General features: G+C 34.0%; 1 protein-coding gene across 1 annotated transcript in view; it reads left to right on the top strand.

The window, feature by feature from the left end:
- LOC138321564 (uncharacterized) overlaps positions 1 to 27,274 on the top strand; it is an 80,229-nt gene that overhangs the window by 28,913 nt on the left and 24,042 nt on the right. The window contains 43 exon segments of the mRNA XM_069265324.1: positions 624 to 634; positions 636 to 684; positions 1,281 to 1,465; positions 1,835 to 1,995; positions 2,403 to 2,566; positions 2,886 to 2,921; positions 3,191 to 3,307; positions 3,688 to 3,870; positions 4,871 to 5,140; positions 5,458 to 5,487; positions 5,684 to 5,877; positions 6,259 to 6,410; positions 7,334 to 7,521; positions 7,937 to 7,978; positions 8,451 to 8,638; positions 9,197 to 9,354; positions 10,794 to 10,966; positions 11,323 to 11,382; positions 11,612 to 11,802; positions 12,131 to 12,291; positions 13,029 to 13,210; positions 13,809 to 13,844; positions 14,109 to 14,225; positions 14,637 to 14,825; positions 15,071 to 15,328; positions 15,638 to 15,667; positions 15,972 to 16,165; positions 17,393 to 17,544; positions 18,292 to 18,479; positions 18,908 to 18,949; positions 19,213 to 19,406; positions 19,977 to 20,134; positions 20,424 to 20,599; positions 21,211 to 21,276; positions 21,661 to 21,851; positions 22,191 to 22,351; positions 22,757 to 22,932; positions 23,170 to 23,205; positions 23,479 to 23,595; positions 24,881 to 25,069; positions 25,545 to 25,805; positions 26,400 to 26,429; positions 27,053 to 27,240. Coding sequence (XP_069121425.1) covers positions 624 to 634; positions 636 to 684; positions 1,281 to 1,465; positions 1,835 to 1,995; positions 2,403 to 2,566; positions 2,886 to 2,921; positions 3,191 to 3,307; positions 3,688 to 3,870; positions 4,871 to 5,140; positions 5,458 to 5,487; positions 5,684 to 5,877; positions 6,259 to 6,410; positions 7,334 to 7,521; positions 7,937 to 7,978; positions 8,451 to 8,638; positions 9,197 to 9,354; positions 10,794 to 10,966; positions 11,323 to 11,382; positions 11,612 to 11,802; positions 12,131 to 12,291; positions 13,029 to 13,210; positions 13,809 to 13,844; positions 14,109 to 14,225; positions 14,637 to 14,825; positions 15,071 to 15,328; positions 15,638 to 15,667; positions 15,972 to 16,165; positions 17,393 to 17,544; positions 18,292 to 18,479; positions 18,908 to 18,949; positions 19,213 to 19,406; positions 19,977 to 20,134; positions 20,424 to 20,599; positions 21,211 to 21,276; positions 21,661 to 21,851; positions 22,191 to 22,351; positions 22,757 to 22,932; positions 23,170 to 23,205; positions 23,479 to 23,595; positions 24,881 to 25,069; positions 25,545 to 25,805; positions 26,400 to 26,429; positions 27,053 to 27,240 — 6,044 coding nt within the window.

Raw genomic sequence — 27,274 nt, 5'->3', positions numbered from 1 at the left:
CTGAAACTTTCTGTACATGTTAGGCTAGTGCTCTAGTTGTGCCTTTTTCTAATGGGAACCTTCCATTTTCAATACTTTTTCTGTTACCATGGAAACTTATTCAAAAATACCATATTATTAAAGTTTCCTTTCTATTCCGGGCTATAACTCGAAAACCATTCAACTTGGCTACACGAAACTTTCTGTATATGTTAGGCTAGTGCTCTAGTTGTGCCTTTTGCTAATGGGAACCTTTCATTTTCGATACTTTTTCTGTTACCATAGAAATTTATTCAAAAATACCATATTATTAAAGTTTCCTTTCTATTCCGGGCTATAACTCAAAAACCGTTCAACTTGGCTACACGAAACTTTCTGTACATGTTAGGCTAGTGCTCTAGTTGTGCCTTTTGCTAATGGGAATCTTTCATTTTCAATACTTTTTCTGTTACCATGAAACTATAAAAATACCATATTATTAAGTTTCCTTTTCCAAAAGTCACTGCTCAAACTTTGAATTCTTGTATGATTCTTCATTTGTTCGGAATTTTAAAACATTATTAAGTTCCCATGAACCAAAACGTTCAACTGGCTACACGAAACTTCTGACATGATCTTTAATATTCTTTAAATGTCCTTTACAGGCTCATCCTGGGGACAGTGTCAACTTTCCATATGCCGATGTACTTGGGATATTTATAACGGGTATGTGTGATTCCGCCTTATAGGTATTGATCCATAAATGTTACTTTGCATTTATCGCATATATAAATGAGTTTAAGGATGTCAATTATTTTATAATTACATGGCGTCATATTACATTGATATCACAATAGATTACTGGGGAAGCGGATTAGGATCATTATGGCCACATTATAACCGACTATGTAGCTAATCATCAGGCAGTATGGAGTCACGTGATGATATATGCCTGTTGATACCATTGCTATAGATAGTAAACAAGGCAAAATTGTACTGTTTAATTAATTTTTGATTCAATATAATGGAAAGTCAAGAAAAATGGTTCCATAGAATATGAATTTCATACAGCATGAACAATGGTTAATGCATGGACATTCTGTTTTTAATGAAGATTTCATGAAAATTAATTGTGAGATTTTTCGATGTACTTGATGAAAACATGATTCGAAAATTGACGACGATGAAGCAATTAATATAGGTGCGTCTTCAGTTTTCATTTGCTAGATGGTATCATTCACAATAACAAGAATTAAATACCACCCAAGCAGATGCAATTTCCTATTGTTAAATATGATATGTTCCCAATTTGATGAATCTAGGATGGTTTCCTGTGATGAAAGTAGCCAATGGAGAAAGCGTTTACCCAGCCTCTGGTATATATGACCTATGGACTGGTACCTACACACTTAACGAATATATTGAACAAGCGTATTCTATGTCGACCGGGACCCCCTCGTACAAGTCAAGTATTGTGGATAGCTGGTCATTGTATTACAAACAGGCAGTAAGTGAAACAAAACCTCGATATGTTTGGCTGAGCTATTATCTAAATGGGCTGAACAAGAGACATGGTATAATATTATGCTTAAATAAATAGTCACAGTGATGGTTTCAAAAGGTATATTACAGAGTACAGGAGAAAACTACGGTGATTACCTGTAACTAATTGGAAACGTTCATTCTTTATGTTAGACGATTTATTATTCAAAGATGATAATCAACTTCTTTAATTTTCCATTCTGCAACAAAGTACTTTGACTATATAAAGCTCACTCCTCTAGAGAATATGTATCAGGTTTTTAAATCCTATAATTCTGAGACATATTTTGTAAAAATTAAATACTCATTTTGTTTATTCGTTCTTTCTTTTCAGGTTCGAATTTCCTTTTTTTCGGGTGGACAGGAAGTAGCATTCGTAGTGTTTGATGCGCACTGGACTACAAAGTTAAACTGGCTTAGTTGTGACCGAATTATATATACATCCTATGCTGATCTGACGAGGGACACATCGGTTCTACACTGCTCTATAGCAGGGTAAGCATGATGATTATAAACATTACCTTAGAACCAGTAACTGCCATTTCCTTATCAAATTCTCATAATACAGTTAATAAGTTGTTTGCCTAAGTGTTTACCTATGTGTGAGTTTTAAAATGTACGAAACCACTAGCAACCCATCCATGTGTTGCAGGTTTAATTAGTGTGGTAGTTACTCATCGTAATTGACCGTATATAGATGGATCGCTAAACATGGCGCGTCCGAAAATGATACTGATCGTTGATGGAGCATTTAATCAATTTAAGCAAATATGTATAGGCCGCTATAAACTGAATATCGCGGATTTGGTCGTATAGATAAAACTAGCTTTGTCCTGTACGTTTGTACGTTCCATGGTAAATTGAACTTAATGATTTATGAGAAAATGATAATCTATTTGCAGACACAGCAACAGACATTTCTATATAGAAGAAACCTACGGTTCTGGCTGTGCCTATAACTTCGGCTGGTTTGGGATCATTGAAGGCAGTACCTGCACTTTTGACTCAAAGGCAACACGTCCATTTCCTTTGTACAGCGATGCAGGCTTTTCTGAAGCAAATGATGGTTTGTTTAGCAAGATATTCTGAAAATTATGCTATTTTATGATATTCTAAAATACCAACAAGTCAATGGTTCTACATGTATTTTTGTTCATCGCTGACTCAAGACTTAAAGCGCTTATTGGTGATGGAAAACCCTAGTTTGCAAATAATTTGAAAACAAAATCCAGTTAAAGTGTTCCTCCAAAAACCTAAATTATATCCTTATAGATTGATTAAAAAAAGAAGGCTTTCTACAATTAATGTTTTCAATCTTTCATTTTGTTCTCATACTATTAATATGAAAATATTTGGTTATATGTCTGTAATTCTTTTTTTGATAGATATGGTCGTAGCCGACGCGTTTGCCATTTCAATTAGTAGGTTACATTTTTATATTCTAAAAAGTAGATATGTATATATACATGTAGATATATAAAGAATAGAAAATCTCATTCAATTAAAAAAAAAAAAAACATGCAATGGAAATTTATACATTGGTTAAGTTCAATCAAATCTAAATCACAGAACTATACAAAGATATCAAATACAATTTTGCAACTTTAACAAGAAACACAATATTTAAAATGTGTAAAGAAGTATATCTTTTAGGAGTAATTAATAATCTTGATTTGATTGATCAATACAGCTAGAGACAACATGTGCGGACTTGTCACGTGTTTGAATGGAGCCACGTGCTATGATTGGGGAGCTCGATTCCATTGTGCGTGTGTCGGAGACTATTATGGCGGACAATGTCAAAACCGTACGTACATGTAGTCATTTGATGGTTTTGCTGATTTGTAGGTTAGGAATCAGCACAAAATTTCGCATTGCTTTTTTTACCATTTCTATTTCGAAGATGTTTGTTTATTAAAAACTAATATAAATGACAATTTTGTTCTTGCAATATCTGTATGTTTTTAATAGCACCATTCGAACATTTCTAGACTATCGTTTTTGTCCTAGTTTTTAATTAGATTCATATTTCGTTGATTACATCGTGTTTTATGAATTTTTCTTCAAAGGTGAATTATTCAGGGCCGTCTGCCAATACATTTCACTTCCGTTTGGCTATAGTAGTTTTGAGATTAAGTTATTCCTATCATGGTACTTTAAGCCTTAAATGTGTATTGTCTGTTTCAGAAAATGGCGGATGGTCCGATTGGACAGCTTGGACGGACTGTAGCACGACTTGTTACGCCCAGGGCACACAGACCCGCGAACGGTATTGTAACAACCCGATAACTGCTGCGGATGGTATATACTGTGAGGGATACCATAACCAGACTCTCTACTGTATCCCAACGCACCTAGACATCTGCTCACGTAAATATATACTCATTTCCTTATTATCCGTTGACTCTATCAATAGATGTTGTTTCTTGAATATATATATATTGGTTTATGTGATGGATAATCCTATACAAAAGTTGCATATACCTAATTTTTAAATATTATTCAAAATCTGCTCATTTGTTTTCATAAATATGTACAATTACATAAATATACATCTAATTGTTTGGAATAATGTAATGTCGGCGGTTTCACCATTTTTTGCATGAATTGAAGGTAAGTGTATTTTCGAAAAACAATCCGAAGACTAATAATATTCCCTATAATATGTCCATTCAAACGGGATCACATATAAAATGTTTTGATTTGTTTTATTAAAATACCATCTTTGTAATTGCTACGTTCATTGACTATTCTTATATCTGTATGTTTTTTGAATTATGGTAATCACAAACTAACTACACGTGTACTGTGATTTAATGCTTCCATGTTTACATGTTTGCAGATTTCCTTACAATTCATGATTAACTTTAACCCAAAATGAGTCAGGTTGGAGTGGTTATGATTTTACTATGGAGTGGTTTGAAAATACTGGCGGCAATCGCATATGAGGAAAACACAGAAACACAAAGCCAACACAAAATTTGAAAATACACATTCCATAAATTTTCTCCTAACACAGTTTAGACAAACACTTATTACACATAAATATTATAATGTTTTAATACATGTGTCTGAAAACACAAACAGGTATGTATGTTTTTCTTATACTTGTACAATGAACTAACAGATATTTATTATTATCATTGTGTTGTATTATTGTTGTTATTAAAAAAATTTGGTTTTTGTTGTTAATGAGATGTTAATATATTGTGTTGATGTTTTGTATTAATTTTTGTATTCGTAAATATTTTATATTAATGGGACTAGTGTTTATAACAAAAAGGCAAATTAACCTTGCGCAGCATATTTTCACACAAACTGTAATTTGATATAAACTAGTGTAGCGATTTTATTATTGTATTACTTGTAGAATATTCCACCGGAGATATCGCCGAGGGTGACAACTACACTTTGGTTTGTCCTCCACACTCAAATTTCTACATCCACATATATGACGCTTTCTATGGCCACCTTAGCACCCCATGTTCCACGGCGGACGCTGTCAGTCAAATGGTGACCGCATGCCACTCCACTACCTCCAGCTGCAATGTCATATTCAATGACGCAACCTTTGGTGGAGATCCCTGCCCATCCTACCCGGCAGTCGCCAAGACCGGGTACATCACGTATTTCTGCGCAAGTAAGTAGTATGTAAAAACATAGATAAAATTATAATGAATTGCCTAGAAATATCATGCAAATACTCTTAAATTAGATTTGTTGTTTTCATTTACCAGATCTCATATTAATCTAAATTCAATATATGATTATAATCTGACAATGCATATGAAGATTAGGTTTTAGCTTTAGAACACAATGCTTTTTGCGAAAAAGTGTTAATTAACTATCCCGGGATAATTTACTTCACAACCAGTCGTCACCAAATCGATGAATTTATCAACTGACTGACACGTAAAATCATTTTGCCTTATCTGTGTTATATTCTCTGTTGCATAGAAAGCCGCACGTTGGATGAGCCAAGGGGACGTAAGTAGAGCTTTAATGTTAAAACATAAAGATATAAATGTATAAAGGTAAAGTGTGTTTTGTAATTTTTGTTTGAATATAACTTTGTCAAGGATTATGATAGTGTCAAAAGTGAACATTGATCTCATCTCTGCTAGGAAGAATAAACGAACTTCAACTATCATTACCAGAACTTAATATTACAACATATTTTCAGCATGGAGACTCGTTTTTAAAGCCCCTCGGGGCGCAACTATGCCCTCTGGTGTTGCTGATGTGATGGCACTCTACTCATCAAGTGGCCCTTACAATGAGGGGGTCACTTCAACCATGACTGATTTTGCCGCTTCTGGAGATTTCTATAAGTCGGCTATCTTGGATCAGTGGGGCACCAATCTTACGGCTTCTACTGTAAGTACAGAATTGTTGATATTTGTTTTTAGGTAAACTAGTAACAAAAATGTGCTCTACATATAGTTTAGATATCATTTACTCATTTTACAAGTAGAAAGATGTTTATCGTAACATTTCTATCGTTTTTCTCTATTGATAAGGTAAAGGGAAAAAAGAACAATGAATATATAAATGGCGACATTAACAGCGGCGTAGCGTGAGAACATTAAATAATACTTGCCAATGATCGAATAGACAATTCAATGTGATTTGCTCGTCAGTAGACTAACGACCATATAGGTTTTGATCTTGCTGAAATGTTTTCGGAATTTCCAAAAAGTAATGACTATGTAAAAGAACAACAAACTGGGAATATTAGTATATTTTATTTTGTTCAAGGCTAAACTTGGTATTTTCTCGGGTGGATCCGAAGTCGCTTATGTTACATTCGATGTTACTGGTAAAGGAAAGAACGACTGGTTCGATTGCTCACGAATAATTGATTCCAGCTGGAATGATATCGAGGACGGAAATACTACCTGTACAGTAGAGTGAGTATTCGGCATACATAAACCGTCATAGACAGACTTATTTTAGAGACACACTAAACTAGTGTATGTATGTATGTATGTATGTATGTGTATGGACAAGGAAGTAATTCCAACCGTGTGGACAAAACAAAATTGTCAAATTTTCGAGGCAATCTGCCCCTTTATCAAGACATACAAAACCAACACGATTATATAATTGGATACAAACTGTAATGCGGAACAAAGTAGATAAATATTAAACTATACAGCACAATGGAGCGCAATTTACCCTTCGGCAAGTGGTAGCCGAAGGCCGGATCTACAAAAAATGTATCCATGTATGTATGTATGTATGTATGTTATGTATGTATGCATGCATGTGGTATGTATGCACATGGGTGTACTTGTCTACATGTATAATGTATGCATGCTTATTTACTTATTTACATTGCTTGTATCGGTATTTGTATGGAAAAAAATAAAATAAAATGCTCACAATAAAAATTTAGTATTCTAAATAAACTCTGAGTGAAAAAACAAAAAACAAAAACAAAAAAAACTATACTAGTAGCTCGAAAATAGATACTTTGTCGAACACTTGTTGCATTCTTCTCATGTTCAGGTTGAATGCGTTTTAAAATAGTTACATATATTGGTTGTTTAATGTTCAATGTTTATAGAATGTCGAGTGCACGATATCATCGGATAACCCATGCTTTAACTAATTTGTCTCTTTTATGATATATCATGGGCACGATTGTGCGAACCTCTTTCATTTGGAAAGGTTGAATTGCAATGGAGAACGCTTCAACCTTGAAACGCAAAAGCCGTTTGTTTATTTAGTATGTAAACATGTTAATTATGCATTTGGTCCTAGTTACGAATTGTGACAACGACACCTAATGATTCTTATTTTCTTGTTTTCTTGTTTCTTTTATGTTCAGTTCTAGTGATAACTACAAAAGGTTATTCCACATCAGTAGTGATTATACCGGGTGTGTCAATGAGACTGGCTGGTTCATGTTCAAAGACTTTGGGGCAAGCAGCGGATGTTCACAGTCTGATAGTACCGGTACCACGATGCCTTACATGCTGTACTCGAACACAGGCTTTCGGACTCAGTGGTCCTCCCGTAAGTCTACTATGACCTATCCTATGTTTACATATCCAGTCAATTCATCGTGCGGACTGGTTGCCAATGTGACGTTATATCGTTTTGAACTCATATAAAATAACCATAGACAAATAGGAAAAAGATGGAATGACCAATTCATACAGTGATGTTCAAATAACTGAATGACCAAATAATGAAATCTATTTGCAGGCGTAGAGCAGTTGATCTTATTTCAAATATATATAGCATTACCCATATGGGATGTTGTTTGAACATCATGTTCATGATCACGCTTAATTCGATTGATAATTGAGCAAGTCAGTATTTAAAAAAGTGAAAGTGTTACTATCATACTTACCAAATAGTTGTGAACATTTCTTGTACAAAACGCATATAAAACGTTTAATTATGTTTGTTTATGTTAAAATTCTAGCGGACACTTCAACTGGGGATTGCATGGCTATTTATCTGATGGGTAAGTCAGATGTGATATTTTTGACATACAAACCCCCATACCGCCATCAATTCAAATGAATAGCTTAAACTCTGTATAGTAAAATAAATATTTATAGAACTTTAAGAAATAATAAAACCAATTCCTTAGCGTCATCACTGTACATCTTTCGAGCCCCTGTTGAGATCAGTTTTGTTTTAATACAATTTATACTATCTGCCTCAACTCACGGACCACAAGTTGATGTGATATTGTAGTTATGATCATTTGGGTTTTTATATTTGAAATTTAGTATTAATATATTTATGATATTGCACCCAAAAAATATAATGTAGTTTCCTCGTTTTTTTTAACAGTATGAATTATACAACCTATAGAAACACTTATATAATTAACATTTTCTTTTCAACACCTATTGCTTATTAATTTTATAAATTCAATGATACTACAATCATGAACGTTTATGAAAACACATCCTTTTGCCTCGCCACAGATTGGCACATGGTGTTCAAAGGTGTGTCGGGAGACACCACTACCGGAAGTCTGGAGACTTTATGGCATGGAGCATCAACACTCAATGACGGAGTGGAATCTGCTGTCTCCATCACAAACAGTCCAGCTAGCGGTTATAAATCAAGTGTGGTCGAGACATGGTCAGATGACTTCACATTTATCGACATGGTCAGTGTTTCTCATGTATTGATATTGTCAATGTTTCATGTATATCTATATGGTCATTTATTCATATTTTAAGACGTGGTGTATATTAAAATTCTATCGATAATGCAGTTGTTTCACATTTATCAATATGGTCTATTGTTTTCCTTTGTATACATGGTTAGTGTTTTATTTTATTTATGAGATCAGTTTCCAAATTCATATGGAATAATGGTCAGTGTATATAATTATATAGTCAGCGCTTTCGATGTATAAATAGTGTTTCAAATTTATATTTATGGTCAATGTTTCAAAAGAAGATGTGTCTTCATATCTCATTGTTGTATTACATTGTCGTAATGTAAGTCAGATTAATATTTCCCCATTATTCTTTCTCAAAAAAGTATTCATCTTGAAAATGTATATATGACACCATATGCACTATAGGTTAAACTTTTATTAGCTGATCGCTGGAAATTAATTTTAAATTGTAACCTTTTTATCATTGTAAAGGTACCATATATGAAGAATGAAATCGATACCTACTCTTACGACATTACTACATACTTTTAAAATCTGTAGGTGAAGTATGCATATTTCACTGGCGGTGTGGAAAAGGCCTGGATTGTGTTCGATGGAGTCGGTACATCAAAGACAACATGGTATCAAGATAGCAAGATCCTGTTTTCCAGTTATAGTGATATCGGCACTGCTGGTAAAGCAACAGTGAGCACGACTGGGTAAGTAAGCGTCTAAGATTGGAGTTAGATATTCAGGGCAGAGTTGCCGATATAAAGTACTAGAACTCTGTGGTGTTACCAATAAGACTGACTAATGTTTTCATTGTGGTACATAACTGAAAATGAAGCGCAAATATATCACTGTTATGTTTTTTGTCTGGCTTTGATTTTGATATTTTAAAGAATTAATTAATTTTTCTTTATTCACTCGATGTCAAAGTCAGCATACAATAATATAGAATGAAAGGTAGACTTTTGTTACCTTCTTACGTTTCTGACAAATATGAGATGAAACATATTTATAAATGTGTTACAAAGGACTTAATTTAAACCTTAGTATGTTTCTCAAGCATACGAATATGTGACATTGAGATATGTTACATCTGAGACAAGAAGTGATAGACAGTACCTGCGTTTGCGTTTATCATATACCTTAGCCAATCAATGTTCGAAATTTATTTTTAGACTAAGATTTGTTTTGGACTAAAATTTGTTTCTTCATTTTTCTGCAGGTTGAGTCCACATCATACCTAAATATTAAACTATATGCTTTTATCCATTGATATCCCTATCGCTACATGTACATAATTATATCGTTGTCTGCATAACTTTTATTCTAATTTTTTCTACTAATATTTCTAAAATAAATCAAAAGTTATAATAATTATGTCAAACTTATGTCTAATACTAGTGTTAATTCCTATTAAATATTAGTAGCTGATGTAATATACTTAACCACAACTTTAACTAGAAATAACATCGTTTCATATATAATTAACATGCATTTCTATTGAATTTCTATATCTATCATGAGACTACCGTGCTCCCAGTTGTATTACGTCGAACAATGATAACATTAACACTCAAACCAAAAGAAACGAAATCTACTATGACTCATATGATAAATAGGATCTCTGTCATGACTTTCCCATAACATTAGATTGATGACACTGGTATCATTTTGTCTGCTTTCTTCCCCAAAGGCTTGCGATATATTTACTACCATATCAGGCACTTCTCTCGCTACATTCAATTAGAATCACTATTTTGTCTATGCTTGCTTACTTTGATATTAATTATTGGTAAATTGTGGCAGTAAATTTGCATGATCATTTGGGTAGAGTCTTAATTAGAAGCTAGCTTCAAATACATATTCCAAGTAAATATTTGACAAATTAAGATTAAGTCTTAAATGAATGATAATTGAATTGATACATTTAATGTAAGCAATATGTTTCTTTTATCTCAAAAAACGTTTCTATTATATTAAAAAAGATAATGTACGTGGTATACATGTGAATTCCTGGAGAACACAAAGGATATAACGTGACGTAATTATGATAAGAATTGTTAAAAAACTTTGTGTGTTTTATAAGACTAAACTAAAAACAAAAGCAATACATAAATATATCTAATACGGTTTTCTTTCTTCTTTAAAGGGATGGGATTCGATCGTTCGCAACCATCTACCAATACCCAAGCTGTTCCGGCATGAACGCCTGGATGTTTGTTTCAGACTATGGGAGTTCCACCACGTGTTCGTTTGACAACGCAGCAACAAAGCCCTACTTCCTTTACAGCGACAGTGATGTGTACGGACAACCTGAATCAGGTACTCCATCACACACACACACACACACACACATATATATATATACATTGTATATATTTATACATGTACAAAAAAAACGTAACGAAGTAAATATTTTGATTTATTTTTTATTGAAATTGAAATTTGGTCTCGCATACATATTTATATACATTAGCCGTCCAAACTATTACAAAATTCTCATATGAAATCACGAAACATTGTGTTGTTATCAGAACTGGTTCTCTCTTTATAATTTTTTTTATTGAATATTCATTTTATAACAGGTTAAAGAATATGAGGAAATTTAGTCCCTTTTAGTTCTAATGTATCGGTTGTGCCATTAGTATTAACCGTTTTATAAAAAAATCTAATTTAAGGATCATCATACGATAGTGCCGCATTCCCGACAGCTGACGTAATGGGTATATTCATCCATGGTAAGATTTTCAAATAATAACTTTCATCAAATTTTAGTTACCACCTCATTGCTGTTATAAATAAACTTTGAAATTACAATATTTGTTAAATGTAGGTATATGTATGTTTGCAAATTATTGTATTACAATGTTATGTAATTCATCCATGAAATAGCTTTTACGTGACATTATTCATCCATGCATTTTAATGCGTAAACTTGATTATAGTATATCTAATTGAAATCCATAGGGTGGTTTCCTGTGATGAAGGTATCCAAGACGTATGGAGTGGCCCCCGCGTCGGGTATTTACGACTTGTGGACTAACACTTATACAGTGAATGAATATAACGACACCCTTAACGCTTTCTCCTTCGCTTCCAATACCATCCCGTATAAGTCTAGTATCGTGGATTCCTGGACCAGCAATTACATCAAGGGAGTAAGTAGAATGGTTACATGTAAGATCTCTTGAAGGAGCTATATTAATGCGTCTTGGATGCTAATTAAGGAAGACAGAGATAGAATGATAAAGTCTCTATATTTCTCGAAGGAGGTACAACATTGAAATGCATTACGATTAACAATAGACATGCTGGTTCTTTTCCAGAATATCTATAACTGCAATGTGGTTATCGAAAGCTTTTGATATCTTAGACATATTAATTTTAAACAACTGGAAGGACGATCGATATGGTATAAACCACGACGAACTGGGACAGTATATAGGTTTCATGAAAACTTTTAATGTTGTAATTGTATATTTGTAGGTAAGAATATCTATTATTTCATCCGGAAATGAAGTAGCGTTTGTGGTATTTGATGCCCATGGCAGCACCAAAACATCGTGGTATTCATGTGACAGGATTTTATATTCTTCTTGGGACGATTTGAACCGAGACGGGATCAAGGACGCATGTGCATTGATCGGGTATGCTTTGCAGTTATAACGAGTATATATACAATTGACGTATACTAAAACGTATTCTGGAATTTTGTTATCTTAATTTATAAATCTACATTTCAGTGACTTCATCTTATAGAAAACCAACAACGTAGATAATAAGGAATGTATATGTGAATAGTTTTGTGAATATATTTTCTTCCGTTGTATTACGATGTCCCTACGGAAAATGAGAGAAACTGCAATGATAGTTTATAAAAAGTTTATTTTCCGTTTACAGTCAGACCACAGATTCTACAGCTGTAAAATAAGCTCGAGAAACTTACACACCATCGGAAACCTATTGTATAGCCGGTCTCATTTAAATCACTCTAACCCTGTTATTCAAATGTTATATTATCAAATTTTACATTCAAATATCGTGATCAAATAGTTTAATTTTTTTCAAAACATACCCAACCGAGTATAGTGAAACCGGTCTATAAACACCACCACCAAGGGAACAAGAAAAATTGTCTTAATAGCCAAGTGGTCATTATACATTTTAAGTCAAGTCGTTTATAAATGGTCATTTGAGACCCCGCGGAATGGTCTCATTAATCAATTGATCGTTAAACAGTAAAGATGCTAAGACAGGTTTAACTGTACTTTGAATTAAATGGGGCTTTTCATCAATGATGATTTTAGGAAGCATTAACGTCATTCATCTTAGGATAACAATATGATTAAAACCGTACCAAGAAGTTTTTTTGTCTCTATTTCAGCGACGCGTCTCGATCGACATACTTCGCGATGCTGTCACGCTTCGGGAAAGGAGGATGTAGCACAGAACGTGGATGGTTCAGTGTCATTGAAAGTAACGCTGGGGGCTGCAGCTGGCAAACCAAAGACTCTACTTACCCTCACGTGGTCTACAGTGACACAACCACAATGGAACTCAACACAGGTATACAGTTTTGGTTAATGTTGTTTGACAGAATTATATTTCAAAATCCATTCATTAAATTGGCAATTTAATGTTGTCATCTCGCCTTCCGACATAGTTTGTACGTGGAAATGGTGGTATTGTTGTGTTACAGACATTTCTTGTTCAATCAGTTTCCGAGCATGTGTATCTAACATGTTTTATAAGTAAGCTAAAACCTCTTCAATAAAGAGAACAAAGCTGAAGGATTTAAATGTCGTTTTATTTTAATTGTTAGGTAAATTTAATTCAATAGAAGTGTACTTTCTGTCCAATAGAAGACAATTGCATCTAAATTGCATGCATTTTGTGAAGAATAATATTTGAACTTACAAATATAATGTTTATTGAAAAATCAGTTTATTGCCGGATCTTTGAAGAATATAACACATATCAAAGAAACAATAGATTTAAGATACGCATCTTTTATTTATTTATTTAAATATTAGAATGTAACGTATCAAAACACAATTAACATTGATGCGTTCTCTGAATTGTTAGGTCTTTGTTGTAACCATATCAAAAATGTTTTGATGTTCATTCATACGGCCCTCATAAGTGTTATTGTTTATTTCGCTAGGATTTGCTGTTGCGGATGCTTTTGTCATTTCTGTGTGTAAGTATAGTATTATTTCGTGGCAAATGCAACTTCTCTTTCAACTTTAAAACTTTCAAAATTTGCGATCTTGGTATAAATCTTACTGTTTAGCTTGTTTCAAAACTATTTTACCACATGACATGTGCCCAAAGTGATATCAAGCAAGAACAAGCAAATTGATACATAAGTTTTCATCGTCAGATTTTGTGACAATGTACTCTCAGATTACTATTTTGACTTATATTAAACATCCCAATGACTTTGTGAATTGTTGTATTTCAGCTATGGACAATATTTGCGATATCGTGACGTGTGAGAATGGCGCCACGTGCCTGGATTGGGGAGGCCGCTACTCGTGCGTCTGTGACGGAGACTACTTTGGTCATCTATGTCAGAACAGTAGGTCACGTGATGAGCTTAATATTATTATATTTATTTCAATCATTTAAATTAGCGTGATTCAGATATTCAGATATTTATATAATTATTTCATCGACTTTTCATTACTGCATACAATAAAAAAATCCTTTTAATAAATTGCCTACACATGAACGGAGTCGTATTTTGATTTATGTAACTAGGATCATTTACTAGAACCTTTTTAATAATTCGTTTCCAATTTTTCGGGTTTTTTTTAAAAGCGACGCCATCATGTGTATCTTTTTTCTCTTGGTTTTACTTATTTCATTTTGTCTGTCAGACGAAAGCGTGTATGTGAATGGGTACTACATCTTTTTCTTTGAGACTATGTTTTATAAATAATTATGAATGTTATTTTATTATATATTTGTCCCCTTTTTCATTGCTCAGTAAACGGGAACTACACGGCGTGGTCAGACTGGTCTGACTGTAGCACGACATGCTACGCTGTGGGTGTACACTCACGTAACCGGACGTGTACTAATCCGACCCCCGGCGGTATTGGTCTGGACTGTTCTGACATGGGAGTGGCTTATGAAGTCCAAACTTGTATTCCATACCACCTCGATATTTGTGATGGTAGGTTGTATACCAGAAATAATGATCATCTCGTCCTCCTGAGATTTTATTGATTTTAATATCTGGTTGCTAATTGTAAAATGATATAATAGGTGAATAAAGTGTATCCTTTGAACCAGAAATAATAGTAATAATGTATCAATTATCTACAAGTTTGACCCTCGAATTAATGAAATAAGTAAATACGATTTTATCTTTGAACAAGCATGATTTATGAAAAAAAAAATTTGCTATGTATTTTTCAGAGTACAATACAGGGGATATTCAGCAGGATTACTCCTACAATATGATTTGCCCATCTGACTTCTATATTCACGTGTATGCAGCATTCTTTGGCAACGGTGCTACTTGTTCCGATTCCAATGCCCTGGCCGATGTACAGACTGCTTGTCATCAGCAGACAGATTCTTGTGTATTACATTTCAGCACTACCACATTTGGTTCTGATCCCTGCTCGGGTTATGGTGTGGCTAATTACGGATGGGCTACGATGTTTTGTGCAAGTACGTTTTAGTGTAGCGTTTAATTCAGGTGCTGTAAAATGTAAATAGTAGACTTCTTGTTAACGGGAAAGATGGGATTTAGTCGTTCTATGCCCAACGTTTGTTCCCATAAAGAATAAACAATAATATTTATTCAAGTCCATTAATCTTTCTATTGTATAGTTAATAATTTTAGAGTTACAAAAACCCCAGCACGCCATGTTGTGTTATTACTTCTAGATGAAAAATGTGTTTTATGCTAAAAGCTTATCTTTATGTGATACAATATAAACTTCAAATTTATGTTCATGGTCATTTTCTTTCCTACAGAACATCAGCAGTTGGATGACTGGCGTGGCCGTAAGTTAACATAAGTTCTTATATTGATAGTCAATATTGTAAACATTTGTTTGGAGTTTAAATTTAATTTTCATTACTCACATTAAAATGATTCACCTAATTGCATATTCATATTACCCTCAAAACAAGTAATTACAAGTGTAATGCTAGATTATTATATTGTTAATTTGTATTTTTTTTAAATTCAAAGCAATTTGTGATGTAACAATTACAATGTACGTGAATATCAATGTATGCTTTTTATGTTTGCGCTAACAGGTAAAATATATGTTTAAGTATTATCATTACTTTTAATTGGTTATAGCTTGGCGATTGGTGTTTAAAGTTCCTAAGGAGACCGCGCCTCCGACGGGGTATGCTGACTACAATGCCCTGTTTACCGGCAGTGGTGCGTACAACGAAGATGATACGGCGGCTAAGACTGATTTTAGTGCGACCAGCAGCGTGTATAAATCTGTGTTACTGGACCAGTGGGGCGACAACGTGACCGTCAACGCGGTAAGTAAAGGGCTACCTGTAATTGTACCTATAGATTTAATTGTACCTATAGATTTAACTGTAATGTACAGTCAATATGAAATAGAGACATAATGAAACAAAATGATAAAAGAAATGAAAATAGTATGCTACCACGAAACACCCTGTCAAGTTTTAAATCACAAGATTAGCAAAAGTTCTGATATATTGTATTCAAATAAATCATTTAAAATATTAAAAGCAGCTATTTGGATATGTAATAAGATGTTAACTTTAAAATTTAACCAATTAAGCTCCAATCTTACAGCGCACCTGCCTCCACTTTCAGTCTTCATAGCCCCAGCCGGTGAAACCGGAGGGGACTACAGTGTCTGTCAGCCTGTCTGTCTGTCTGTAAACACAGTGGTAGCATATAAGAAAATACAGCTTGAGATTAAATTTTGGGTCAAATGTCAACTACAAAGGACACTGTTACTAAAAATAGATTGTTCAAAAAAGTTTCGTTTCCAGACGATAACTTGAGAAAATATAAACAGATTTTGATCAAATTTTACACAAAAGTAGGACATGAGAAAATACTGATTGGGATTGAATTTGGGATCAAAAGGTCAACTACAAAGGTCACTGTTACAAAAAATAGATTGTTTCACAAATTTTAGTTTCCGAATGATAACTTGAGAACACATCAACAGAATTTGGTCAAACTTCATACAATGGTATTATAGGAGAAAACATAGGTTGAGATTGAATTTAGGGACAAAAGGTCACAGTTAATAAAAATAGTTAGTTTCGCAAATTTCCTTTTTCGGACGATAACTTGAGACAGAATGTGTTCAAACTTCATACAATGATAACATAACTAAGTAATAATAAATGGTCATAGATGAGAAAATGTAATTGCCGGCTGGGGACGTGTGTTGCTTGCAACACTTGCTGTGAGCTTTTTTATGTCAACTCTTATGAAACAAATCCATACAAGTAGATGAATATGGTTGAGAAAAGTTATTAAAACGTAATATGTCTGCAAGCATAATTCCTTTTTTGAGATAAAATAGGCTGCCTAACTGAACATCACTCCATCTTTCAGGGAGGAAGCATTAAAGACGTATTTAAGAATGCAATATAAGTCATCTTTTTTCCACTGATTTTATTACATAAGATGCTTCAATTTTGAATATTAAGATACTCCGCTTTAAATTTGTTTGAAGGAATTATAGTGATATGAACTTGAATAATTTGTTCGTTTAGATACGCCTAGCAGCTTACAAAAATGGATGGGAGCAGGCCTGGATTGTATTCGACACATCACGAAGCACCAAGGCCAACTGGTTTGATTGCAATAACATTATTGACTCCAGCTATCACGATATTATCAATGGCAACACAACATGTACTTTAACGTAAGGCTTTTAGTTTTTCTTCCTTTCTCAATAGACTACATATTTTTTTCATGTGAGCATCAATTCATTTGACTTGTTTATTTATCTTCAAAACATTTGAAAATAAAATTGCTTTTATTCAACAATTAAAGGATTGTTAGATTGCATTTATTGGAGATATAAATGCAATCTGGGTGGCTGATAAATAGAATAGCGCCCGTTAGTTCAAAGTAAAACATAATTTAGATGAGAGTTAACATTTGAATTTCCCGCTTCAGCCATTTAACCTCAACAGCCAAGTTCAATGTAATAAAAATAGTCCCTATAAAAAATTGAAAAGATAACAAAATTTCAATATTTTTCAGTAGCTTTTCAGTTTACTTTCTATTATCCTGACAATTAAACGATTTTTTTATAAGTTTCGTAACCAAACTGGTTCATTCAACTACAATGTCGATTTTCCCGCGCGGACTAACATAGTATCGGTAAACAAGACCCACATCCATTTATGTATATATTACTACACCAACACTAGGCTGCATTTATTGACTCATAATGCAGATCACGATTATCACTAGAGTAATGGGAGTCGCAGTGGCAAAATGTAAATATATTCTAATAAAAAATGTATATGCTCATAAGCTGTTTCATCTGAAAACGCTTGAATATCCTTATTTTGATTTAAAGACAGAATATTATGAATTTTATGCAAATGAAAACTTTCGTACATTAGCGCATACCATATTCATATATCAATATTCTTTTTAGTACTGGTGGGACAGAGAAGAGGTCGTTCTTCATCAGCAGTGACTATACAGGCTGCGTCAACGAGACAGGGTGGATAATGATGAAGGATTACGGAGCGTCAACTGGGTGCACAGAGTGGGACGATTCAGGGAATACAATGCCCTATATCTACTTTTCAGGACTCGGTACCAGAGTACAATGGTCCACGGGTGAGTTAATATTGACGTCTGTTATTATTTCATTGTATTTGACTGGTTTGCCGGTTTACAGTATAATTAAACCGGTCTAGAGTGAAGTTCATGGTGTCTGATGGCATGTGAAAGTAGGATAGCACTTAATGTCAAAGAATTTATATCAACACGATTTTCAAGATGACACAAGATCCAATCAAACGTAAGTCTGAAGGATACGTTTTCTAGTTTTCTATGTCTTGATGAAAGGAGATCGCCTTGAAAATGTGCCAATTATTTTGACCACACTGTTCTAAATCTTTTTTCCCATAGGATAGCACTTATAAACTTATAAAATGCTATAAATAACAAACATAAGTACGCTTTGATACTTATTTATATGATGTTTTATTTCAATCCAATTATTGAATGTATTGCACTTTCAAACTCAAATTCTGTTTTTGCAGCCGACAAAGTTGAAGCTGATTCACTGGCTCTTTTTATCAACGGTAAGTAAAATTATTTAATATTTCCATTTTTGCTTTAATAATTTAGAACAGTTTGTTATATGATTTATATTGTTGTTTCTTTAAGAAAAGAGATAATATACTGGTTTGGTATTGCCCAAATAAGTGACTGTTTTCTGTAAGACCATGTTGTTTAAGTGTCTAATAATTAGAAATGTGTGTAGCCCCATGATGTCTTATGAAATTGAAAATACTAAAAATGTCCATTGCGTCACTAACTGTCAACCCATTCCGTATTCCTGCAGATTGGCATATGGTATTCAAAGGTATCCAGAGTCTTGCTCCAACAACTTACACCAGTCTGGTTAACCTATGGACATCATCCCTCACGGAAAATGAGTACGATATATCAGCACAAACTATTACCAACTCCCCCAGCAAAGCCTTCAAATCCGGACTTGTGGAGGCGTGGTCAGACCCTTTCACAGTGATTGACCAGGTAAAATTGACATTTTGTATGAAGATATTTACCATTGGGTAAAGTTCAACATAATGGGAGTGGGACGACTGGTTCGCCCGTTGTCAGTGTAATGTGACCGGTTGGAATGTGTTGCTTGGTGTCTTTTGCGGCATTCTTCAGTGATATAGCACTATAAATAGGGCGAGATTTCCACTATACATAAAGACTCAACACGAATATCCCGCAGTCTCCCAAAACACTCATCTGCGCTTCATACAAGCAGCATTTCGCATACATGGGGGCCCGTCCTTACATGACCCTGGCTGTTAATAAGACGTTAATTATTCAACCTAATACATTTAATTGCAATTGCGCTTTTGCATGTAACAAAGAGTCATCTCCCTCGCGGGAATGTATGGTTTGTTACTATTTGTGATATTATGAGTATAAACGACATCGTTTTCCGCGATAAATGTAACAATGCACTCATGAAACTTGACGTAACAATGAGTGCCTACGCAATGACAGAAAAATGTAATATGCAAATACATAATAAGATAGTTCGCACGCCTGGAACTATTGAAACCTCAATATATCATATCTTTCCAGGTAAAATATTCCTTAATATCAAGTGGAATGGAAGATGCATGGGTTGTTTTTGATGGAATGGGTACAGATAAATCAACCTGGTTTGCTGACGGCAAAATACTGTTTTCAAGCTACCAAGACATAACGACAGCTGGGAAAGCACGAGTCAGCATTACAGGGTATGTCAAGTTTCGAAGGCAACTGAAGCATTAAGAGAGGAAAACAAAACATATTTTTGATTTCAGTTTAACAAATGAAATTGTGCTAGTTTCAGTATAGATTAAAGGCTAATAAGATGTGAAATGCATTATCATATTTTGCATTTAATGCAACAGTTTTAGTGGGAAAAAATGTATGAATTTGTAATAATTGCCCTAAGTTCGTAATTATAAGTATACAAAATACACTGTATCAGTATGGAAGCTTACATGATGAATGTATCTTCGATATTTTACTTGTTTTGTTAAGGGATGGTATGCGGTCATTTGCACTCATTTATACGGAAGTGGATTGTACAACAACGACAGCATGGATGTTTGTGTTGGATTACGGCACATCGTACACATGTAGATTCGATTTGGAATCTCGAGTTACCACCAAACCTTATTTTATATACAGCAATAGTGATTCCTATGGATATCCGCGTACGTAAAAGTTATATCAACTGTGGCTAATATTACCTTTTTAACCTTCTCAAGTATCATGGTACTTGGAATTTCATATATTCCTTTTTTAGTGGATACCGGTAATATTTATCGCGTGGGAACACTTGGTTCGCTTTCGTGAAAAGTTACAAGGTTTCCACCTCACTCGATGAAATATAACTAGTATGCATAAAGAAACAATACATTATCTAGCATAAGATAAGCAGTAAACCGAGAGAATTTGTAAAGCTGTAGCAACTCCTGTCAGTAACAGCTATCGACTAAAGGAAATCTACAAAATGGGTAGGATAGTATCGTTTGACCCATTCAGTATGTTTGTAAATCGAATTGTTTATTGCTATAAATATAATACTTGCTTCTTTCTTGTTTAACACTGAAATATGCTAAACTACATACTCATTAAAGCAAGTCTATGTTATTGGAAAATAAGTATTATTTATTTAGTGCCGACTTGCTGAGTGTTTCGTCTCAGATAGTGACTTTGTCTAGATTACATAACTAAAACTTCATGTACATGTAGTATATCAATTATATCAAGCGTATCACCGATATTTCTGATACTATGTCAACGGCACACTTTCTACTCGCAGTGTCAGGAGGCAACTGGGATAGCGTGAACTTTCCAACAGCAGATGTTCTGGGAATATTCGTCAAAGGTAGTAGTTCAGTAAAGAAAACTGTTTTACTTATGCATATCTGACTTGAGGGTTGTCCTTAGAGAATTTTTCTATGACATATTGAGTTCAGTGACAAATAGACTCTTTTCCTCTCCTAGGGATTTCTTTTAATAATTAACTATCCCTGACTTTCTTAGTAGTTTTACAACATTATGTGTCATACGTTAAACAAAGAAATTGGATAAATAGTTGTAAAGTGATCAGAAATAATACGCTGGAATGTCGAAACAACAATTCGTTTCCTTAGTCATAAATCAAGAAAAAATGTATTAGGTCATTGGCCTATATCTTCTTTTTTCATTCCATTTTACGGTGGGTAAAGTTTAAATGTAAATGTGGTTGTACTGTATCTTTAAAATGTAGGCTGGTTTCCGGTGTTTAAAGTTGCGTACGGAATGGATCTTTCACCTGCGACTGGTATTTATGATCTGTGGACGGGCACATACACATTGAACGAGTATAACGATACAGATCAAGCGTTTTCCTTCGCCTCAAATACTATGACTTACAAGTCTAGTGTTGTTGATGCATGGTCAAGCAATTATTTCCGCGCGGTAAGTAAATATTTACTATTATTATTAATTGTATTTTCGTTGGTAAAAAAATAAGGTTTATCATTTTTTTTCACACGCTCTCATTTATGTCATAATTATAAATGAACTACAGAACCAATACTTAAATTAATTAACGGTACAACCTTTTTACCACACAAACAAAGCAAAATTAGTATATTTACACAGTTTATATATCTATTTTAAATCAATATCAAACTGAAAAGTCTTTCAAACGACGAACTGAATCAAATGTAATACTAGATTATGTTTCGTATATAAACAATTATAACTTAAACTAGATATTCAATTAAAATATGTATGTCACTGGTCATATTGCAGGTGCGTGTTGGAATATATTCCAAAGGTAACGAAGTTCAAAATGTTGTTTTTGATGCCCACGGGTCAGACAAGACCTCGTGGTTTTCATGTGATCGAATCCTCTACACATCATGGACCGATTTGAATCGTTACGGAACAAAGGACTATTGTAGTGTGCTAGGGTGAGCTTATCAAGTATTGTTCATATGCCATAGATGAATTAAAACGCGATGTATTTTTCGTTTTGTGTCTTATGAAAAACATTTTATCCATTGTTATCTTCGAAGCTTGAAACATTACCAATTATGACTTAAATCAGGAAAATAAATTTTTAGCGATCCGGATATATAATAACTTTACTTTAAAATGTATGGATCAAATTTCCACTCCATAACTAATCGCAAATAAATTATCATGTAAACTTTATTAACAGCTGTAGCTTTGATTTGTCATTCACTTAATATTGAACACGAATCCCACAAAATATGAAGATGCTCAGCTGGCATTTTTATAAATGTCAGGTTTTCTTGATATTATGTTGTTGAATATTTACTCCCACTGTAAGTAACGATAACTATTTCTTCCAGACAATCAGCAAACAACCGGCACTTTTTCTTGGAGAACTCGTTAGGTGCCTCGTGTTCCGTGAGCAGGGGATGGTTTGGGGTGATTGAGGCATCGTCAGGAAGCTGCTCCTGGGAAACAACAGTAGCACGACCGTATGCTATATATAGCTCTGGAACTACAATGAGCAATAATGTCGGTAGGTAAACAATGGGCTATAGTTTTAACAGTTATTAAGCTAAGGTCTCCTTTGCCTTTACAACTCATAACGTAGTTGTTGTACATTTGATAGCAATTCACCAAATTTTGGGAAAATTATTTTGGTTTTGATGGATTAATCAATGTTTGATGGTTTGTGTGTTCAATCGTTTAACACAAACACATGCGTTGTTTTTTTAGCCTACTCTTCAGTAAAGTGTCTGCTTTTCCATTTTAGATATGAGTATCGCAGACGCTTTTGCAATATCTGTGTGTGAGTATTTTTTATGAAATCAATACAAGTTGAGATACAATATATCGTGATCGAATACCAAAAACAATAGGACCTTGATATCTTTTTTTTTAATCTGGAATACAAACTAGCTGTCCATTATGTTCATATGCGGTGAACTAAGATAGTTCATCAGTGAATCTGTTTTTTCCCTTTTCCGTACAGTTTAAAGTACTGACGATGGCATATTCATTTTATAACATCAGACTTAAAGCAGGGGTTATGTGTTATATTGCTCTCTAATTTCTTTCAAAGCCAAGGACCACATATGCGACATCGTTACATGCGAAAACGGCGCCACCTGCTTAGACTGGGGAGTGACATACCGCTGTCTGTGTGAACCAGAATACTATGGCTGGCTCTGTCAAAATAGTATGTATTAAATGATTCGAATGACCACTGCCTGTATTCCGATCATTTAGTTTTTCTTACATAAAAATATATATAAATGTATTTTAATATTGAAACTGTTCATGGCGATATGTTAGACTTAGATTTCAGATTTAGTTTTTTATTCAGTAAAAAGCATATAATTACTCTCATACTTTATGTTTAAAAATTTGATATTAGTGTTAAGTACTTCTTTTCATGTTTTCTTATCTACCCTATTGAAAAGAAATTTATCATTGTTTTATCGCACCACGGACAGAAATGTCCCTAAATGATTGGCGGGGAGCTGTCACATGGTGACCACCTAACACTTTATAGGGGGTCAGTAAATTTTGTTATGGTGCAATGTGGTGGCTTTCCCACTCGCTTCAAAGTTAAAACACATTCTCTTCAAGTAATTATACCATTTCATTACCGTAAATATATATATATCTGCTTATTTTGTTGTATAAAATTAATTTAAATCGTTTTGATACTTCAATTTAAGTGAAATTCATTTTTTAAATACGAGTTGTTTCCCCTACGTCAGTATGAAAGTTGATGACGCGATGAAAATGAAACGTAACTATTCAAGCGTTTCTCGATAGTGATTATAAACATATGGATGGGTTGTTACCAGATCAATCCTCACTCTGCTATCAATTTATCGACATGACTTTTAATTGATTATCTCGAAAATGCAGAGATGATCAAGGAGATTGTGCTTAAAAATGTTAGATGGATGTTTGTTTCACTTTTGTTTGTGATGCTTTCAATATACAGACGGTTTAGTGTCATATTGAGGTAGGCCTACTGTGCACATAGGAATGTAGAAATCATTGTCGATTAAGGAATATTCAGTATTATTCTGCAGGTTCCTTATTGAGTACATACGCAGATTCCGGAAAGAAATACATAAATAAATATGTAGCCTAGGCCAATTATTTTAAAGGTGGCGATTGTTTGTTATCATTCGCCAACATGATTCAAGTTTGATTTCATATTCGTAACCAAGCAAATAGGAGTAATGTTAGGAAACAAAGAACTAATGAATCAAATAAATGGTGCTCGATACGATAAATTCGTTATATAGTCAGTTACTGACCCCCCTATAAAGGCATAAAGTAAGAAGTATGCCTTTATAGGGGTCAGTAACTGACTATACATGTATAAATAATAATGTTAACTTTATCTTCTTTAGTTATTTTTGGAGTACAAGGTCGTGTGTCCACGGATTATTCTATTAGGCTATTAATGAACTTACATTTAAATATATCTTACTTAACAGTTGACGGTAACTACACGTCCTGGAGTGACTGGTCGGATTGTAGTACATCCTGTTACGCCCAGGGGATCCAGTACAGGAACCGCACGTGCACCAACCCAACCCCTCAGGGAATAGGACAGGACTGTTCCAGATACGGAGTATCAGCTGAGACCCAAAACTGTATACCAACACATCTGGACATCTGTCCCGGTACAAAATTACCATCACTTCATAAACCTGTTTAATATGGAGGCTACTCTATGAAAAGAAAGCATTTGATGCCTTTTGCACTTTAATTCCTTATCGCACCAGGTAGCATTTTTCCAAGAAGATCATTTATCTTAATATTACCGAAATGTCAAAATATTCTGTTTTCATAATGTTTATGTTAGACGTCAAATTGTTTCATGTGCATGAATTGGAAAAAAAATCAAAGAATAAGGAGGTTCCGATATACTAGCATGGCGTTGGCGATTGAGATTTAGCCAACCTTCCGGTGATTGTGACGTCATAATATTACGTTAGAATATGAAAGTGTGCTAATCGATGGTAATTACTTTTTACCAATGTATTAAACACATGTGTTCAGACAGTTGCTGAGGAAACAATGCCATTGTTTACTTTCCATGTTAAATACAGTATATTCGTGTTAGTAAATGGTGACAAATAAATATTTTTTATCTAGAATACAACACTGGAGATATGGATAGAGATACTTCATATCTGATGGTTTGCCCAAGCGATTTCTACATACATGTTTTTGCTGCGAGCTATGGCAGCTCTGGTACATGTGTGGACGCCAATGCTCTTGCTGACGTTAGGGCAGCTTGTCACCTGCAAACCGATCAGTGCAATGTGACGTTTTCTGATACATTCTTTTTTGGAAATCCGTGCACGTTGAATCCTACCGCGGTAATTAAAGGAGATGCGAAGTTCTACTGTGCAAGTGAGTAATTTGATATATCAGACCAAATGTCCTTAACTCGTAATCTTATAACTACAAACTTAATCTGTTTGAAATAGAGATATCTTGATTAAATTGTAGTAAAAAGTAAAGTTAATTTGTCTTTCATACAAATTCTGATATTAGGATGGCAGGCAATATTCTTCATTCATACGTCGCTTTACAGACATGTTTTCACAACTTGCATAATTCTGAATTATTATCAATATATGTGTGTAGTAATTCGTCTTTCATACACATTCTGATGTAGCAAGGTCATGCTATTCATCCATACGTCACAATACAGACATATATAACAACCTTTACTATTTTGCAATATTATCCATGTACATGTATTTGTCATACCTCCAATCCAATAAGCTCCCCATCCGAAATATTGAGGCCCATAGGACTGCAAATAATGATAATAAAAATCAGCAAAATTTTTTTTTTTAAACTCAGCAAAATTTTTTTTTTTAAACTTGCATAATTTCATCATAGCCCTTTTCTGTATGAATTGAAATGAAAAAAATTACATTGATGTATTCCTTGATAATGTACAATTGCAGACAATAATTTGTTTTATACAATTTTCAGAGCGGCGTGAGCTTGATACTGCAAGAGGACGTAAGTAGGGTTTTGAATGTATTATTCAATTATTCATTTATGCTTGTCTGGCTGTATTGCGATGTTACAACATCGTAACATTCCTATAAAAGTAACATTGTCATCTCTGCATTATGGTATATTTAAAGGGTATCATTTACACAATAGTTGCACGGCCAAATGTTCTTACATACTAACTCCTGGACAGCTTTGTATAATCATGCTGTTAATTTCAGACATATCGATATATCATAATTTAACCCATAATCCAATAACAATTAATGGTAAATTGAAACTAATAAATTATTTATATTGGAAATAATAAAACATTTAGAAAAGCATTCCAACCAAAGATATTTTTCTAAATAAAAAAATCAATTAAAGACCATTTTGTTCGTTGTGATTTTTATTGGTTTACTAAGTTATTCCCGATCCCAGCGTAGAATGCGGCTAACCTTAAACAATCATCATCATTCACCCCTGAAAACACATTAAGGCTCTTCTAAATCAAAGACTATATCAGTCTATTATGAACCTCCATGGGGCAATTGTAATCAACCAAGCGGTGTTTAAAGATGTCAATATATTCAATGTCTCTTCTCAAATTTTGTAATCTTTGAAAGCATTGATCCTTTTCTATTTAGCCTGGCGCCTGGTATTCAAGGTTCCTAGTGGTACAACCCCTCCAGGAACAGATTTCATGGAGCTGTATGACACCGCAGGCGCCTACAATGAGTTTAATACTGCCGCCATGACAGACTTCAGTGCAGGAGGCGTTGTCTATAAATCGACCATATTGGATGAGTGGAATGTAAACGCATCTATCGGGGCTGTAAGTGGAATTATTTATTAAATCTTTTAGATGA

Source organism: Argopecten irradians, chromosome 1 (genome assembly GCF_041381155.1).
Source record: "Argopecten irradians isolate NY chromosome 1, Ai_NY, whole genome shotgun sequence".
Lineage (NCBI taxonomy): Eukaryota > Metazoa > Mollusca > Bivalvia > Pectinida > Pectinidae > Argopecten > Argopecten irradians.
The sequence above is the reverse complement of the archived record's forward strand: the minus strand, read 5'-3'. Positions and strand labels throughout refer to the sequence as shown.